At 45.1% G+C, this 16,657-nt stretch overlaps 1 protein-coding gene across 1 annotated transcript in view; it reads left to right on the forward strand.

Annotated features, from left to right (window-relative positions):
- SH3RF3 (SH3 domain containing ring finger 3) overlaps positions 1-16,657 on the forward strand; it is a 353,595-nt gene that overhangs the window by 240,529 nt on the left and 96,409 nt on the right. Inside the window, exon 4 of the mRNA XM_081068500.1 lies at positions 16,249-16,602. Coding sequence (XP_080924626.1) covers positions 16,249-16,602 — 354 coding nt within the window. The remainder of the gene's footprint in view (positions 1-16,248; positions 16,603-16,657) is intronic.

The following is a 16,657-nucleotide window of genomic DNA, read 5'->3' on the forward strand; positions in this document are numbered from 1 at the left end:
ATATGGGAAAGAACTGAGTTGTATAGCTTGAAGGTGAGGGGTGGAGGGGCATCTTTCTCTCAGACAGAAGTGCTGGCAGAATCTGTGTTTCTTTGTTGAGACCTCTACCATCCTGCAGTGCAGACCCAGGTGGCCACCATATCGGAGTGTCCATCAACCTGTCTAACACTGTTCACTACCCCACCACCTGTGATTCCCTGAGACCCTGCCTCACCCAACTTGCAGGCCCTCCCAAGCTTTTTTCAGTGAGTGACTTTTCCATACAAGTGGCCTGTCTTGGATCATGCTGTGGACTTTTCTAAAATCTCTCAAAGGTTCACAAAACCCAAACAAGCAGCATCTGGCTTTGGCCTGCCCCATAACTCTTGCTGAGCAGCCCCAACCCCTGCAGTAGCAGCAGCAAACATTGGTTTGTGGCTTGGCCTCTCAAGGTACCTCCAAACCCAGCATGGTGGCAGCCATCTGCAGATTGCTTTGTGGCTCCTGCCTGGTGGTCCTGGGCAGGGCACAAGCTGCAGCTGAACTTGGCCTGTAATGGGGCCCCTCCCAGGAGTCTCTGGGGCTGGCGCCTTCAGTGGCCAGCTTTAGACAGAGCCAGAGCATCACTCAACCACCTCCAAGGACAAAACACCCAAATGGCAGACTGGCTAGGTACCAGAGCCCTGCTATAGTGAATCCTGCTTCACAGGGTCAGTCCCTGCACAACTGCTCCTCCACTATAGTCATGGCCAGTCCTCAAAACCAGTCAGCCCTAGGGCCGGCCTGGTGGCTCAGGCAGTTGGAGCTTCATGCTCCTAATGCCGAAGGCTACCATTTCAATTACCACATGGGCCAGTGGGCTCTCAACCACAAGGTTTGACTCCCGCAAGGGATGGTGGGCTGCACCACCTGCAACTAACAGTGGCAACTGGACCTGGAGCTGAGCTGCACCTTCCACAACTACGATTGAAAGGACAACAACTTGACTTGGAAAATATCCTGAAAGTACACACTGTTCCCCAATAAAATCCTGTTTCCCTTCCCCAAAAAAAAAGTCTTAAAAAAAACAAACAAAACAAAAGACAGCCCAAGGATCAGTCCCTCCCATTGATGTGCAAACAGCAACATTGATGTGCAACCAAGGCTCAACTACAAGAAGAGGGAACACACAACCCACACAAGGGACACACGTGGAGCACCCAGCTCAGGTGATCAGGGATATTGCACCACTGGACCCCACAGGTCACCTACTACGTAAGGCTACTCTTATGGAGACATAGCAGCCCTACCTAATAGGTAGCAGCCCTACCTAATACATAGAAACAAAATGGGGAGATAAAGAAATTTGTCCCAAATAAAAGAACAGAACGAAGCTCCAGAAAAAGAATTAAATGAAATGGAGACAAGCAATCTACCAGACACAGAGTTCAAAACACTGTTTAATATGCGGAACCTAAAGAAAAGAATAAGTGAATGAACTAATCAGAAACAGTTTTGGGGACAAAGAGGAAAAACTGAGGGTTGTTAGATGGGCGGTGGGGTGGGGATAAGGGGAAAGGTGAGGGGATTAGAAAACAGTCGGTAACCACAAAATGGCCTCAGGGTTTTTGAAAAATAATTTGGGGAATGTAATCAATAATGTTGTAAAGATTTTGTAGGGTATCTGATGGACACGTGTCCCATTTGGGAGACCACCTCAGGGAAGATGTAGATGCTTGATCAATGTACTGTACACCTGAAACTGAACAATGGTGAATGCCAACTATAATTTTATATGTATAATGTGATGACTCGGTGCGATGTCGGAGGGATAGTGGATGGGGGGAGGGGGGTCCACAGTGTGAGGGATATAAATGATGAACGTCTAAGTATTACCTTGTCTTGTGCACCTGAAACTAATAATAATTTAAAACAAACAAACAAAAGCTTAATAAAAAAACCAAACAAACAACAACAAAAAAAAAACCACTGTTTATAAGGATGCTCAGTGATCTCAGGGAGAACTTCAATAAAGAGATGGGAAATAGAAAAATAGAGACAGAAATCATAAAAAGGAACCAGTCAGAAATAGAGAATACAATAATTGAAGTGAAGAATACATTAGAGGGAATCAATACTAGATTAGATGAAGCAGAGGATCAAATCAGTGATTTAGAAGATAGGGTAGCAGAAAACATCCAATCAGAACAACAAAAAGAGAAAAGAACCCCCCAAAATGAGGATAGTTTAATGGGCTTCTGGAACAACATCAAGTGTACCAACATTCATATCATAGGGGTACCAGAAGGAGAAGAAAGAGCAAGGAATTGAAAACCTATTTGAAGAAATAATGACTAAAAACTTGCCTAATCCGGTGAAGGGAATAGATATACAAGCCTAGAAAGTGCAGAGTCCCAAACAGGATGAACCCAAAAGACCCACACCAAGACACATCATAATTAAAATTCCAGAGGTTAAAAACAAAGAGAGAATCTTAACAGCAGCATATGAAAAGCAGTTAGTTATGTACAAGGGAGCTCCCATAAGACTGTCAGCTGATTTCTCAACAGATACTTTGCAGGCCAGATGGCACTGGCATGAAGTATTTAAAGTGATGAATAGCTAGGAACTGCAACCAAGATTACTCTACCCAGCAAGGCTATCATTTAGAATCAAAGGACAGATAAAGAGCTTCCCAGACAAGGAAAACCTAATGGGGTTTATCAACACCAAACCAGTACTATAAGGAATGGCAGAGGGACTTCTTTAAGATGAAAAAAAAAAAGATTAAAAAATATGAATAATAAAATTGCAATAACTGAATATTTATCAACAAATACTTTAAATGTAAATGAATTAGATGTTCCAATCAAAAGATAGGGTGGCCGAATGGATAAGAAAACAAGACCCTTTCATATGCTGCCTACAAGAGACACACTTCAGATTGAAAGACACACACAGACTGAAAGTGAAGGGATGGAAAAAGATATTTCATGAAAATGGAAACAAAAGTAAAAACAAGCTGGTATAGCAATACTCATACCAGACAAAATAGACTTTAAAACAAAGGCTATAACCAGAGACAAAGAAGGACCCAGTAATCCCACTTGTGGGTATTTATCAAAGAAACCCAAAACACTACTTCCAGGGGACGTGTGCCTCCATCTATTAATTGCAGCATTGTTTACAATGGCCAAGATGTGGAGGCAGCCTGGTTGTCCATCAAAGTATGAATGGATAAAGAGGAGGTAGTAGATATATGCAATGGAATATTGCTCAGCCATGGAAGGGAATGGGTTCTTGCCATCTGCAATGGCATGTATGGACCTGGAGGGTATTGTGTTGAGTGGAGTGTCAGAGAAAGACACATGCAATATGATTTCACTTAATGTTTAAAATGTAGAGAACAAAATAAATGAACAGACATAACAGAAACAAACTCAGAGACACAGAAAACATTTTGATGGTAGCCAGGTGGGAGGCGGGTTGGGAGGAGTGTTAAAAAGCAGAAGGGATTAAGATGTACAAATTTTTTATGACACAGTAGTCATGGGATGTAGGGTATAGCATAATGAATACAGTCAATAATATGGTAATAACTATGTGTGGTGTCAGATGGGTACTAGATTGGTTGAGGTGATAGGTGGGAAGGGGTAGGGTGAAAAAGGGGAAGGGATTAAGAAGTACAAATTGGGAGATGTCATCAAAATGGCAGTGTGAAGTGAGCCTCTGTAAATCTCCCCTGGAATTTACAACTAATCGAACAACTATAACTCCACAAAGGACTCCCTGCACAGCAGACAGGCAAGATGAAGGGCCCACTACTGAATTCACCTAAAGGTGGGCGATCGTGCGAGCAGGGGAGGAGAGAAGGGAGAAGTGCGGAGACAGAGCTGCGCAGGCACAGGACGCAGACCTAGCTCAGTGCTCAGAGCTCACTGCATCCCGGAACTACTGCAGCTGCGGGAGAGGGAAGAACTGGGACTGCTAGGGCTCTGTTTATGGCCCACAGGGCTGAGGGGACAGCATATAACACGACTGAACCCAACGCTCACGGCAGAGACCTCGGAGAAAAGACTGAGGAAAGAAAGCTGAAAACAGTGGTTTAATCCCTCACTGCTGAGCAGAGAACGGAAGCCATAGACATTGAGACAAGCCGCTCCCTCCCTAGCCTCCCAGAGCTCGCCCCACCCCAACCTGCCCGGTGCTAGAAGCGGAACAGTAGCAGTATGAGATCAAAAGAACAGAATATTTGCTGTTCTACTGGGTGGTGAACACACAATGGGATTTATAGATGATGTAATACAGAATTGTACACCTGAAATCTATGTAATTTCACTGACAATTGTTACCCCAATAAATTTACAAACAAAACCAAAAAAAAAAAAACAACTCAAAAAAAAAGAATATTTGCTGTTCTGAGAACTGTGGACCGCAGACACAGATTCGCAGCCCAACTAGTTCCAGCAAAGGAGAAGGAGCTGTGGAAGCAGGACCGGCTGTGGTGGTGGTCACCGCCATTGCTCTGGGCCACCTCTCACAACTCACCATGCCCCTGGCCCCACCTATCTTGGCAGATCCCTGCAGGAGTAAACAGAACTGCTGAAACACAAGGGCTCTGAATCTGGTGCAGGAAGAGCTTTGGAACTTCAAAAGCTCTCCGCATACCCACACAGACACTGCGTCCTGACCCAGGCGAACTATTAACGGAGGAGGAGCCTGTCGAACAGGGAATCCCCACATTGTGAGAGAAGTTGCAATAGTGCAGAAAAAAACATAGCACTACTGTGTGAGAGAGAGAGAAAAGGCTGCAGTCGGAAAGAAAATAAAACATTCTACCAACAAGTACTTGAAAACAAAAGAAAGACCGCTTCCTATCAACCTGTTGCTGAAACCGTTCCTGAAGATGTCTAGGAAGAGAAATAATAAATCAGTAATTGCCATGAATAACCACGGCAACAAGACAGCTCAGAAAGAAAGTGAAAAGTCTCCAGAAAAGGAACTTAAAGACATGGAAATATGTGACTTAATTGATAGAGAATTCAAGGTTGCAGTTCTGAAAAAACTCAACGAGATGCAAGAAAACACAGAAAGGCAGTTTAATGAACTCAGAAACACAATCAAAGAACAACATGAGCATTTTACGAAAGAGATTGAAATTTTAAAAAAGAACCAAACGGAATTTCTGGAGATTAAGAACTCAATAGAAGAAATTAAGAATGAAATAACCAGCTTAGGTAGTAGAGTTGACCAGATGGAGGAAAGAATCAGTGACATCGAAGTTAGAAACCTGGAAATGACATGGATGGAAGAAGAAAGAGACTTGAGACTTAAAAGAAATGAAAGAACTCTACAAGAACTTTCTGACTCCATCAGAAAGAGCAATATAAGAATAATGGGCATACCAGTAGGAGAAGAAAGAGAGAAGGGAACAGAGAACATATTCAAACAAATTGTCGATGAGAACTTCCCAAACTTGTGGACAGAACTGGATCCTGGAATCCAAGAAGCAAATAGAACACCTAATTACCTCAATCCCAACAGGCCTTCTCCAAGGCACACTGTATTGAAGCTAGCTAAACTCAACGACAAAGAAATAATCCTCAAGGCAGCCAGGGAAAAGAAGACGGTAACCTACAAAGGAAAGCCCATTAGATTATCATCAGATTATTCAGCAGAATCTCTACAAGCCACAAGGGAGTGGAACCAAATATTCAAACTATTGAAAGAGAGAAATTATGAGCCAAGAATAATATATCCAGCAAAGATCTCCTTTAGATATGAAGAAGGAATAAAGACTTTTCCAGACATACAGAAGCTGAGGGAATTTTCTAATACACGACCTGCACTATAAGAAATACTAAAGGAGGCTATTCTACCACCAGCAACAGGGACAATTTGTGGCAACCGAAACATAAGAAGGGGGAGCGTAAAGGCCTGAACCGGAATATGGGAATGGAGAAAGTAAGCGTGCTGAAGAAAATGGAATACTCTAAATATCAAACATTTTTTTACATAAACTTAATGGTAACCACTCAAAAGAAGTACAAATTGGCAGTTACAAAATAATCATGGGATATAAAGTAAAGCATAAGGAATATAGTCAATAATATGGTAATAACTATGTGTAGTAACAGGTGGACACTAGACTTGTCACTTCTTAAATTATATAAATGTGTAACCACTGTGCTATATATCTGAAATTAATATAATATTGAATGTCAACTATAATTTAAAAATTAAAAAAATCGGGGGTAGGGGAGGTGAAGGGGAATAAGAGCTCCAAATTTCCAGGTATAAAACAAATAAGTTATGGGAATGTAATATACAGTATAGGAAATTTAGTCAACAATATTGTGATAGCATGGTACAGTGTCACATGGTTGCTGGACTTATCATGGTGATCACTTCTTTAGGTATATGAATGTTGAATAACTATGGTGTACACCTGAAGCTAATATAATATTGTATGGTAGCTATATTTTAATAAAAATCTTTTTTAAAAAGCTTCTAACAAATGCTTCCTCTGATTACAGGACACACCCAGCTAAGGAGCTGTTTTTAACTCTTCGCTACTCATGGCCTTTTTGTGACTTGTGCACGTTCTTAACAAATGAGTGAAGTTGTCTGCTCTCTTATTTTAATTTGTTTCCAACTTTTTCTGAAATCTTCTGTCTTGCAAGCCTTCATGCTAAGTAAGAGCATGATTGCTGACACAGTAAAGGAGGCTGACCTCAAAGAGGAAGCGTCACCCCATGTTAATTGGGTGAGTGCCCAGGAAGTAAGGGGTGACAACTTTGAGCAGAAGCTCAGAGAAAGGGAGTGCTGTGCTTGTTTTCTGGCTGTAGTGGAGGGACCCCCTCACCAATAAGAATATGCTGACCTTCTGTTGCGGGGTGGCTTGGGTTGGGTGGTAGTGGTGAGGTCATTGCCTGGACTCATAGCCATGTCCCATGTGTCAGTAGCGAACCAGGGTGCCCCTCTGATTCTGAGAAAGACACTATCAGAGCCAGCAGCAGGATCACAGGTCACACGGGTTACACGTGAATGCCACTGTCTTCATGAGAGCAAGGGGCGGGGACTGGTTGTCAAGGTGGTCCATAGCTTCGCCAGACTACCCCCCAGACCTGCCAGCACCATGGAGCAAGTGAAACAACCCCTGCTCTCCACGTTATTCCAGAGGCTGGTGGAATGACAAGTCTTCATGGGAAGTGGCCTGGCAGGCGACCGAGTTGGGACTTTGTCCAGTCTATGATAACAGGGTGCTGAAATGAATTCCACTTCTCCTTTTCTGTACTTTAATTTTTAGGTATCATTTCTTCCAAAACCCTTGCCTATACTCAATCTTTACATGCAAGATTAGACAGTTGTCTGCACAGTTCAGATCTACACCTTTGTCTTTTTTTATTATTATTTATTTTTCAATTACAGTTGACATCCTAATATGATATTAGTTTCAGGTGTACAACATAGAGATTAGACATTTGTATATCTTATGAAGTGATCACCCTGTTAACTCTAGCACCCATCTGACACCATGCATAGTTATTACAATGTTATTGACTGTATTTCCTATCCTGTACTTTACATCCCTGTAACTATTTTTATAACTAACAATTTGTACTTTTTAATCCTTTTTCGCCCATTCCCTTACCCCTCCCTCCCATTTGGCAACCATGAATTTGTTCTCTGTATCTGAGTTTGTTTCAGTTTTGTTTGTTCATTTATCTTGTTTTTCAGATTCCACATATAACTGAAAACATATTGTGTTTGTTTTTCTCTAACTTAATTCACTTAGCATAATACTCTCTAGGTCCATCGATGTTGTCATAAGGAGTAAGATTACATTCTTTTTTATGGCCTAGTAATTGCACTATACATATGGAGCACTTCTTCTTTGTCCATTCATCTATCTATGGACACCAAGGTTGCTTCCATATCTTGGGCTATTGCGAATAACGCTGCAGTGAGCATAGGTGTACATACATGTTTTTAAATTAGTTTTGAATTTCTTCGGATAAATACCCAGAAGTGGGATTGCTGGGTCATATGATAGTTCTAATTTTATTTTTTGAGGAACCTCCATACTGTTTTCCATAGTGGCTTCACCACTTTGCAATTCCACCAACAGTGCACGACAAGGTGCACTTTTCTGCACATTCTTTCTAGCACTTACTGTTTGTCGTTTTATTGAAGCTAGCCATTCTGACAGGTGTGAGGTGATACCTCATTGTGGTTTTGGTTTGCATTTCCCTGATAGTTAGTGATGAGCATTTTTTCGTGTGTCTGTTGGTCATCTCCTCTTTGGAAAAATGTCTGTTCACGTCCTCTGCCCATTTTTTAATCGAAATTTTCTTTTTTTGGTGTTAAGTTGCATGAATTCCTTATATATGTTGGATATTAACCTCTTATTGGATGTATGTTGGTAAGTATCTTCCCCCATTCAGTAGGTTGTCCTTTCATTTTGTTGATGGTTTTCTTAGTTGTGTGAAAATTTTTCAAATTGATGTAGTCCCATTTCTTTATTTTTCATTGTTGTTTTCATTGCCCGAAGAGACATATCCAAAAAAATATAGCTAAGAGAAATGTCAGAGAGTTCACTGCCTGTTTTCTTCTGGGAGTTTCATGGTTTCAGGCCTTACATTTAAGTCTTTAATTCATATATATACGTATATATTTCATATATATACGTATATATTCATATATACGTATATATTCGTATATATATATAATATATATATATTTAATATATATATAATATATAAATATAAATATATATATATTTAAATATATATATATTTAATATATATATATATTTATATATATATATATATATAATTAAATATATATATATTTAATTCATATATATACGTATATATTCGTATATATATATATATATATATAGAGAGAGAGAGAGAGAGAGAGAGAGAGATGGATAGATATAGATATTTAGATATATATAGATGTAAATATATATATACATATATAGTGTGAGAAAGTGGTCTAGTTTCATTTTTTCACATGTATCTGTCCACTTTTTCCGACACCATTTATTGAAGAAGCTGTCTTTTATGTCTTTACCCCATTGTATTTTGTTGCCTCTTTTGTCATAGATGAATTGATCATATAGACATGGGTTTATTTCTGGGCATTCCGTTCTGTTCCATTGGAGTGTGTGTGTGTGTGTGTGTGTGTGTGTGTGTGTGTGTGTGTGTTTATGCCAAAACCATGCTGTTTTGGTTATTACGTGCTTTTAGTATAGTCTGATATCAGGTAATATGATACCTCCAACTTTGTTTTTGTTTCTCAAAATTGCTTTGCCTATTTGGGGTCCTTTGTGGTTCCATAAAATTTTAGGATTAATTGTTCTAGTTCTGTGAAAAATGCCATTGGTGTTTTGATAGGGATTGCATTGAATCTGTACATTGCTTTGGGTAGTATGGACATTTTAACAATGTTTATTCTTCCAATCCATGAGCACAGTATATCCTTCTATTTATTTGTGTCTTCAGTTTCTTTCTTCGATGTCTTATGGGTTTCTAGGTACAGGTCTTTTACCTCCTTGGTTAAAATTATTCCTCTGTATTTGTTTTTATGCCATTGTAAGTGGGATTGTTTTCTTGTTCATCTTAACTCCTGGATATTTCTTGTTTTAAACCTCCATTATCTGAATAATTGCCTCAGTTTTCCAGCCCACTTTGGCCATGTAACTAGAGCCTCACCTGTATGCTTCAGTCACCCTGAGAGGAGGAGCAAGGCTTGAGCACAAACCCAGAGAGGACAGAATGGAAAAGAGGCAGCTCCCTTGTGCTGGGTGAGGTTTGGGTCACACGGGGGGCTTTCCATCAGCCAGGGAAGCCTGTCTCTCATCTGGGTTTCCATTACCCCACTGCAGTGCTCTGCCATTACTTATCGCTTTGTAAAATACCTAATTCTGAGAATGGGAATCGCTTCAAGGGTAAAACCCCTCCCACAACAGTTGAACGACAAATACCTGTTGAATGAATGGGACAGTGTCAGCCCCAGGGTGTTGGCACGTGGTACTACAAATGTCTGGAATTCAGCTTTCTCAGTAAATAAAAGGAAGGAACAGAAATGGTCTTCCACCCTTGGTAACTGTAGCTGGAGTCCTTCCTCCCAGTGTGAGAATTTGCCTGACCTCATTTTCATGCCAAAAGAGTGTTTCTGATGTCTAAAGACCTACATCTGAATATCTAAAATGAACCCAACACCCTCCAATTGCCAAAGGCAGATATATAGCTCAGTGGATATGTTAATTTTTAACCTAATCAGAATAGCATCCCCACACTCTGAGGTAAAAGCAAATGGCGACAGATGCAATGAGATGTGGTAGAAAAGGTATGAGTGACAATTATGGTGCCACTTATTGACTGTATGATTTAGAACAAGGCACTTAAACTCTCTGAGCCTCTTAAACTCTCTGGGCACTTAAACTCACTTTTCTCATGTTGATATCGCCTCAGAAGGTTGGTATAAGTGTCAGGTGAGCCTTTGTGGTGACGAAGGTAGATCTCAGATATGCTTGGCTGGTGGTCATCACCAGGCCACTTGCTTTGACTGACTCAGTCAACCATCCAGAGCCCTTATTTTTTCCTCAAAGGCTGTAGCTGTGTTCCAGCCTTTAATCAGTGGGGTGCTGCATGCCAGAGTTGAAAGGAAATGATTCTGTTCTCACCCGGCCCTGCTGATGGTTTTATCTTATAAAAAATGAAGTGTTTTGCAACAAAGAAGCACTGATCAGTGCAGCTCAGCAGTCTTTGCCTGCCCATCTTGCCGAAGCAGGAAGTTCCAGAGATGTGTCCTGACAAAAGTTTGAGGCAGGTAAAGGCCCTTCTTTCTCCACTCTTGAGTTTGTGACGCTCTAAGGAATAATAGGCCAAGTACCCTGTGTGGTGGCCCATTCTGAACTCAGCCCACTGTGAGAGGAGTAGTGCATTAAAGGAAATGCCAAGCAGAAGCTGCTGTCTTTGGTCATGTGATTATTTTGTGAGTAGGGTGAAGCTACAAGTTGCAAAGCAGAGTTCTAGAACCTTGCTAGTCAAATGGGGTCTGTCAAGAGAAGCAGCTTTGTCTCCTGGGAACTTATAGAAAGGCAGAAGCTTGGGGAGTGCCATGCCAGACCTGTTAAACCAGAATCGGCACCTCTAACAAGCTCCCTGCGTAATTCAATGCACACTGAAGTCTAAGCTTTATTAGAGCAGGTTCTTGTGTTCAGTATAGCATCCTCAGCACCTAGAATCTGCTCTAGGACATGGCAGGTGCTCAAAGATTTGTTGTCTGAATGGTGTGTCCATTTAAAGATTCATTGCTCACCTTCTTTTTCAATTGTGAGCACTCGCTCTCCAGCACGCTTGTCCCTTGATTTCCATGAAAGGGAAGACATACTCCCCTCCCTCAGGTCTTAGCCGCAGCCGCAGCCCCCTTGCTTCCGGCTGCCGATGTGTTGAGATTGGACTTCCTTCCTGTGGGCTAGGACAGAGGGGTTGCTGTGCCCATCACTTTCCTTGTTATTTTTCTTAAGAACTGCTGGGCACCTCCCACCCACCCACCGCTAGCTGCCAGGCCCAGCCCTGAGCATCCTGCCACATGGCTAATAAGAGCTTGTTGAAAAGGTGGTGGCAGCGTCCCTGGACAATGAGCTTTGCCTCCATTGTTGTACCCAGAGGTACAACAGTCGTCGTGGATTCCACCACACCCAGTCTGTTTGCCACTGCACTTACCAAAGTCTAGCAAGCCAGGGGCTCCAGGCGTGGGGGGGTCAATTGCTGGCTAATTCTATTATATATATCTCCAATAAGAAGCCATTTGTCCCCAGTAAAGAAGATAAAACTGAACTGCTTCTCTCATCAGGAGGCCTTTCACTGGAAGTTCCCTCGCTTCCTGCAGAGATGTGAGGGGCTCTAGAGCTGCTGATGAAATGTTGAGAATTCACCACTTGGAAACAGAAATTCTTACTTTTCCTATGGTTTGTAGAAAGTACTATCTGTAACGGAAGTGCACTGGCCCTCACTTCAGCACCCACTGTGGGCTTCGGCTCGTTAAGGCATGAGTGAGAAAAGCGTGATACCACCGCACCCTAGCTCTCCCTCAAGAAGGGTACTGCAGTTATTTGGGAGTAGCCCCTGGGGGACGGGACGTGTTGAGGACTGACGAGTGCTGGTGGTGGGCTGCGTGGCGATAGATGGCACTGCCGAGGGGCCAGGTGACGCCATGCTCTCGGCGGCCATGCCTCGGCTCCATCATGGCTCTGTGTGTTCTGGGGGTGCGGACACGTGATCTGTCAGGGCCGGGATTTCCTGATTTTGAAGATGGAGTTTCTAATAGTCAACAGTGTCATGGGGGAAGTAAGTGAGACAGTCCAGGCCTGTTGCTTTGGGGAAGAATGGAGTTATCGGAGCCCTGCCTCAGGAATATAAAAACCTTCCGAGTGAAGACACATGGCAGGTAGTGTTTAGACCGTTCCAATGCTGATAAATGGGAGGCATTGTACCTTTCTGCTTCTGTTTTGATTTTGGCCCTGCAGGGTGGGTGCAGAACACTGGGGTCCCGGAGTCGGACTCTTTGGGCACCCCACCAAGGGCTGTGGGAGGGAACGGGCCCGGTTTGTTCTTTGAGATGGTAGCACTGCTGAGGAAGCAGGTGAATGAGAGCCATAAACTAGAGCAAAACAGCTGAGCCCAGTTGGAGGAAGCATTTCAAAGGAAATAGCCCTGGATTTAGATCATACATGTTGGAGCCTGGAGTGAGTTTTTCATAACCTCCCTCTGAAAGACAGGTATTTGTAATGAAAATGCTGATGGCGCTGTGCCCGGGCCCGTCTGAAGGCAGTGTGTGATCCACAGAGGTGAAACTTCCGCTGCTGTCACTACTGACATTCAGCGGGGCTTTACCTTTTTTTTTTTCCCCTAACTCATCAAGATGCTACCCACTGCAAGCCCTAGTAGTGTATGCTGAGTGAGAACCTGGTGTCCTCCTCCACTGGCTCAGGGCTAAGGGACTCTCCTAATCCAGGCCGGAGGCCAGACTCCACTGTGTGGTGGCATGTGGCATGGCCCTTCCTGGCCCAGCCCCCACCTGGCTCCAGCCTACGTTCTGGGCTCAGCCAAGGGCATGGGTGTGGCTCCTGCACCTATAACCTGCAGATCCACAGCTGGCTGCAGTTTGCCTTTACCTGCCTGCAAGCACCTCCAGCCTTGGTGGATTTCCTAGTCCACATCCTCTCCCTACTCCCATGGGAACCCTCTGCACCCTTCCAGACCTTGCTCAGTCCATTCCCTAAGGAAGGCTTCAAACTGCTCCCCACAGTGGCCTCTGTTGACTCACCCCTTGTCTAAACTGGCATCTCAGGTTGTGCCTTACCCTCAGCACTAAACTGCATTGCACAGTCTTTGCTTTGGCTTCCCTTTGCCCCTCTCTGTCCCCATCTGGCTTGCAGGTGTGTTGGTGTCCCAGCAGGGCTCTGTGTTATGCCTCCTCCCCTGACCTCTGGGGCAAGAGGCTGATCTTGGCCGTGAGTGCTGAGGGAGGTGGTCATGCACTCCAGGCCTGGAAAACCTACCTGACCTGCTGTGCTCCGCCAGCAGCCAGAGGCCTCTCCCTCGGAAGTGCCTTTGGCCTGGGAAGTGGCCGTGGTACAGGGGAAGCTGCACGCTGCCAGTGTGGGAGGCAGTGGAGCATGTAGGGTGCAGTTCATATGCTTGGTGCTCCCTCGCTGAGCATTTCCCAGAGCAGCACAGCTTGGCCAAGTGTGAAGAAGAGATTAGTCTTTGGTGTGCCTTACTCCTCTTCCACCGTCCCTCACTCCTACCGTGGGGGTCCCTCCCCGGGACACTCCATGCCATTGTCCCATCCTGGCAGGAAAAAATGTGGGTGGACCGTCCTGACCAAGCCGAGGCCTGTCCCATGTCTTAAACAGGGGACTGACTCCAGGGCCACTTCTGAGCTCACGGCACTCATGTGAGACCTGCTTGGGGATGGCCTGGGGCTCTGCCTGGACACACTGAAACTCTAGGTCTCTGGGCATAAGGCCTGTCGGCCAGCTCGGACCTGGAAGTCCCCGGCATTGTGGTGGGAATATTATCTCTGCCTCCTATGCGCAGCCATCATCCAAAACCCCCTCCCCCACATCTGGAATCCGGGTAGGCAGAAAGACTACGTGAGATGGTGCATTTGTCTTTCTACTTCTCCGTTTTCACTTTTCTACTTTTATTACCATGTGGCTAAGGCAATGTCAGGAACACATCGGTTAGCTCTGCCAGCAGTTAGTACGGGTTTGGTCTGCCCGGTGGTAGCTAGCGACCTGAGACCTCACTTTGTAGGCCTCTCGGGGAAAGGCATACCTGTGCTTCCCTTCGATCACATAGGAAAGCCATGAACAAGGCCCTGATCTGGAAGTAAATTTTAGGAAAACAGGTGCTTTTTCAGAGTGGGGGGCCTTTCCATCATTGAACCCATTGAAAATAAATAGAATGGGGCTGGGGACATCCCTGTCCACCTGCAAGAACCCAGCCTGCTGGCTTCTGGCTGTTTTCACTTGTTCCGGGTCAGGTGAGGGAAAGTCTCAGGCCTCTCCATCAAATGCCTTGAGAGAGCAGAGCCAAGACCTACGGTGACTTTTGTCCGGGAGTTTCACCGTAGGGACCACACAGAGCTTATGTCCGTAGGGGAGACATTTGGGAATGTGGTGTCTGGAAAGGGAAAAGGATTGAGCAGGGATGGTGCCTCAGCCAGCCTTGGGAATCCAGCAGACTCTGGCCGGGCTGTGCTCTGCGCCACAGTTGGGTCCGGCTGCATACTGGTTGTCAATAGGCAGTGCTGGGGCGCCCACGCTGCTGGTGTAGGTATTACGGGGGCTGCTGCTGCCTAGTTGTGCAGGACAGAGGCTTGTGAAGGCCTCCTCTGAGCCCATGACACCCACACCCTTTTTGTCAGGTGAGGGGAAAACAAAAAGCAAGGGCCAGAGTTTCGTCATGTTTAACTCTGTGCTTCTCAGGGTAGGTCCCCAGAAGGCTAGCTGACCTTGACTCAATTTCTTCAGCTACTTCTGAAAAGATGAGGCAGAAAGAATGGAAGTTTACAGGCTTTTGTCTAGCATAATGGCATTCGTTGAACCCATCGTGTGGAGATGGCCCCAAGCTGAGTCTCACATCCAATTTTCTTCCTGGCCACACTGAACACACAGAAACTAGCTCCCTCCACTTCATTGTTTCAGTCACTGTAAGTCCCATGTTTAGGCATGAACCGAGGTTGAGCCAAGTACAACCCGAGAGGGAAGGGTCTCCATCGTACACCTTGAATGAAAAACTTGCTCCAAGTGTAGGAGTTAGAGAGACACTATGGCTCCTACGACGGACCCTTCATGTAACCTGAGGCCCTGGTGGACCCCCTGTTGGAGAATAGGTTGTCTCTCCTCCCACAGCCCCTGCAGCCACCACCAGCAGAGCTGGGCCAGAAGCCTTCGTTAGCCACTGAGTACGGATGCTCAGTTGCCTCAGGCTGTCATGGACGAGGCCCGATAAGCTCCACCGGAATCAAACTCTTTCCTCTAAAAGCACCTGCTACTTTGTGGAGTAGGTCAGGGGAGAGGGAAGGGGTCCTATCCTGAGTCCTTGCCCAATCGTTGACAGTAATGCCGTATTGACTCCTCACTGCATTAGGAGTCAGGACCAGGGTCAGGTCAGCTCTGGGTTTTCACTGAAGAGAACATCCAGGGGTCCCAGGCTCACCCGGCCAGACTTGCTTGCCACCTGCAGTCGCCAGTGGTTAGGAAGTGCGTTCTGGTCACATGCCTTGAATTCTCCTACCAGAGTGACCGCATTGTGCAAAGCAGTCCAGGAACCTGTTGTCATGGTGAATGTCAGGCGATGGCTGGGCGTTCCCTGCTCCTCTCTCTGTGGTCTCTCACTCTCTTAAGGTCTGTACCTCGCACCTCAGAAATGGGCAGCTCAGGAAAACACTGGGGCTATATTGGGGCACATGTGGTAGCCAGCCCTTAGAAAACACAGCTGCCCCAGAAATCTTTTCAATTAAATCTGCAGATGTCACTCCAGCCTTTGTTGTGTGTGTGTGTGTGTGTGTGTGTTTGGTTTTGTTTTTTGGTTTTTTTACTGCATCATTCATACTGGATGCCCTGTAAGAAAGATCTGATCAATTTGAGCACATTGTCAGCTTTTAAATGTGAATGCACAGGCTGGGAGAGCTCAGAGAGCTGGACGTAGCATGTGATCATTATTTAATGAAGCCACCCCCCTCTCCCCCTTTCTCACTTAGCTCAACGACTCTGCCAAGCAGCTTATTGAGATGGACAAGCCCTGCCCAGCTGCTGTGTCTGGCTGCCACGCCTCATTGCCCTCCGACCCTGCTGCGGTGGCCAGTGTGGCCCCGGGTCCCACTTTAAGCAGCACAGGGGCAGTCAGTGCCTTTCAGCAGCGTGTGGACGGCAAGAAGAATGCCAAGAAACGCCACTCCTTCACTGCACTCAGCGTGACACACAGGTCCTCGCAGGCCGCCAGCCACAGGCATTCCATGGAAATTAGTGCTCCTGTTCTGATCAGCTCTAGTGATCCCCGAGCCGCAGCCAGGATCGGGGACCTGGCTCATCTGTCCTGCAGCGCTCCCACCCAGGTAATGTCCTTGGGCTTCCCTCGTTGGGGCTAGGGGCTCTATCCTCAGCTCCAAA

This window comes from Rhinolophus hipposideros (genome assembly GCF_964194185.1).
Source record: "Rhinolophus hipposideros genome assembly, chromosome: 12".
NCBI lineage: Eukaryota > Metazoa > Chordata > Mammalia > Chiroptera > Rhinolophidae > Rhinolophus > Rhinolophus hipposideros.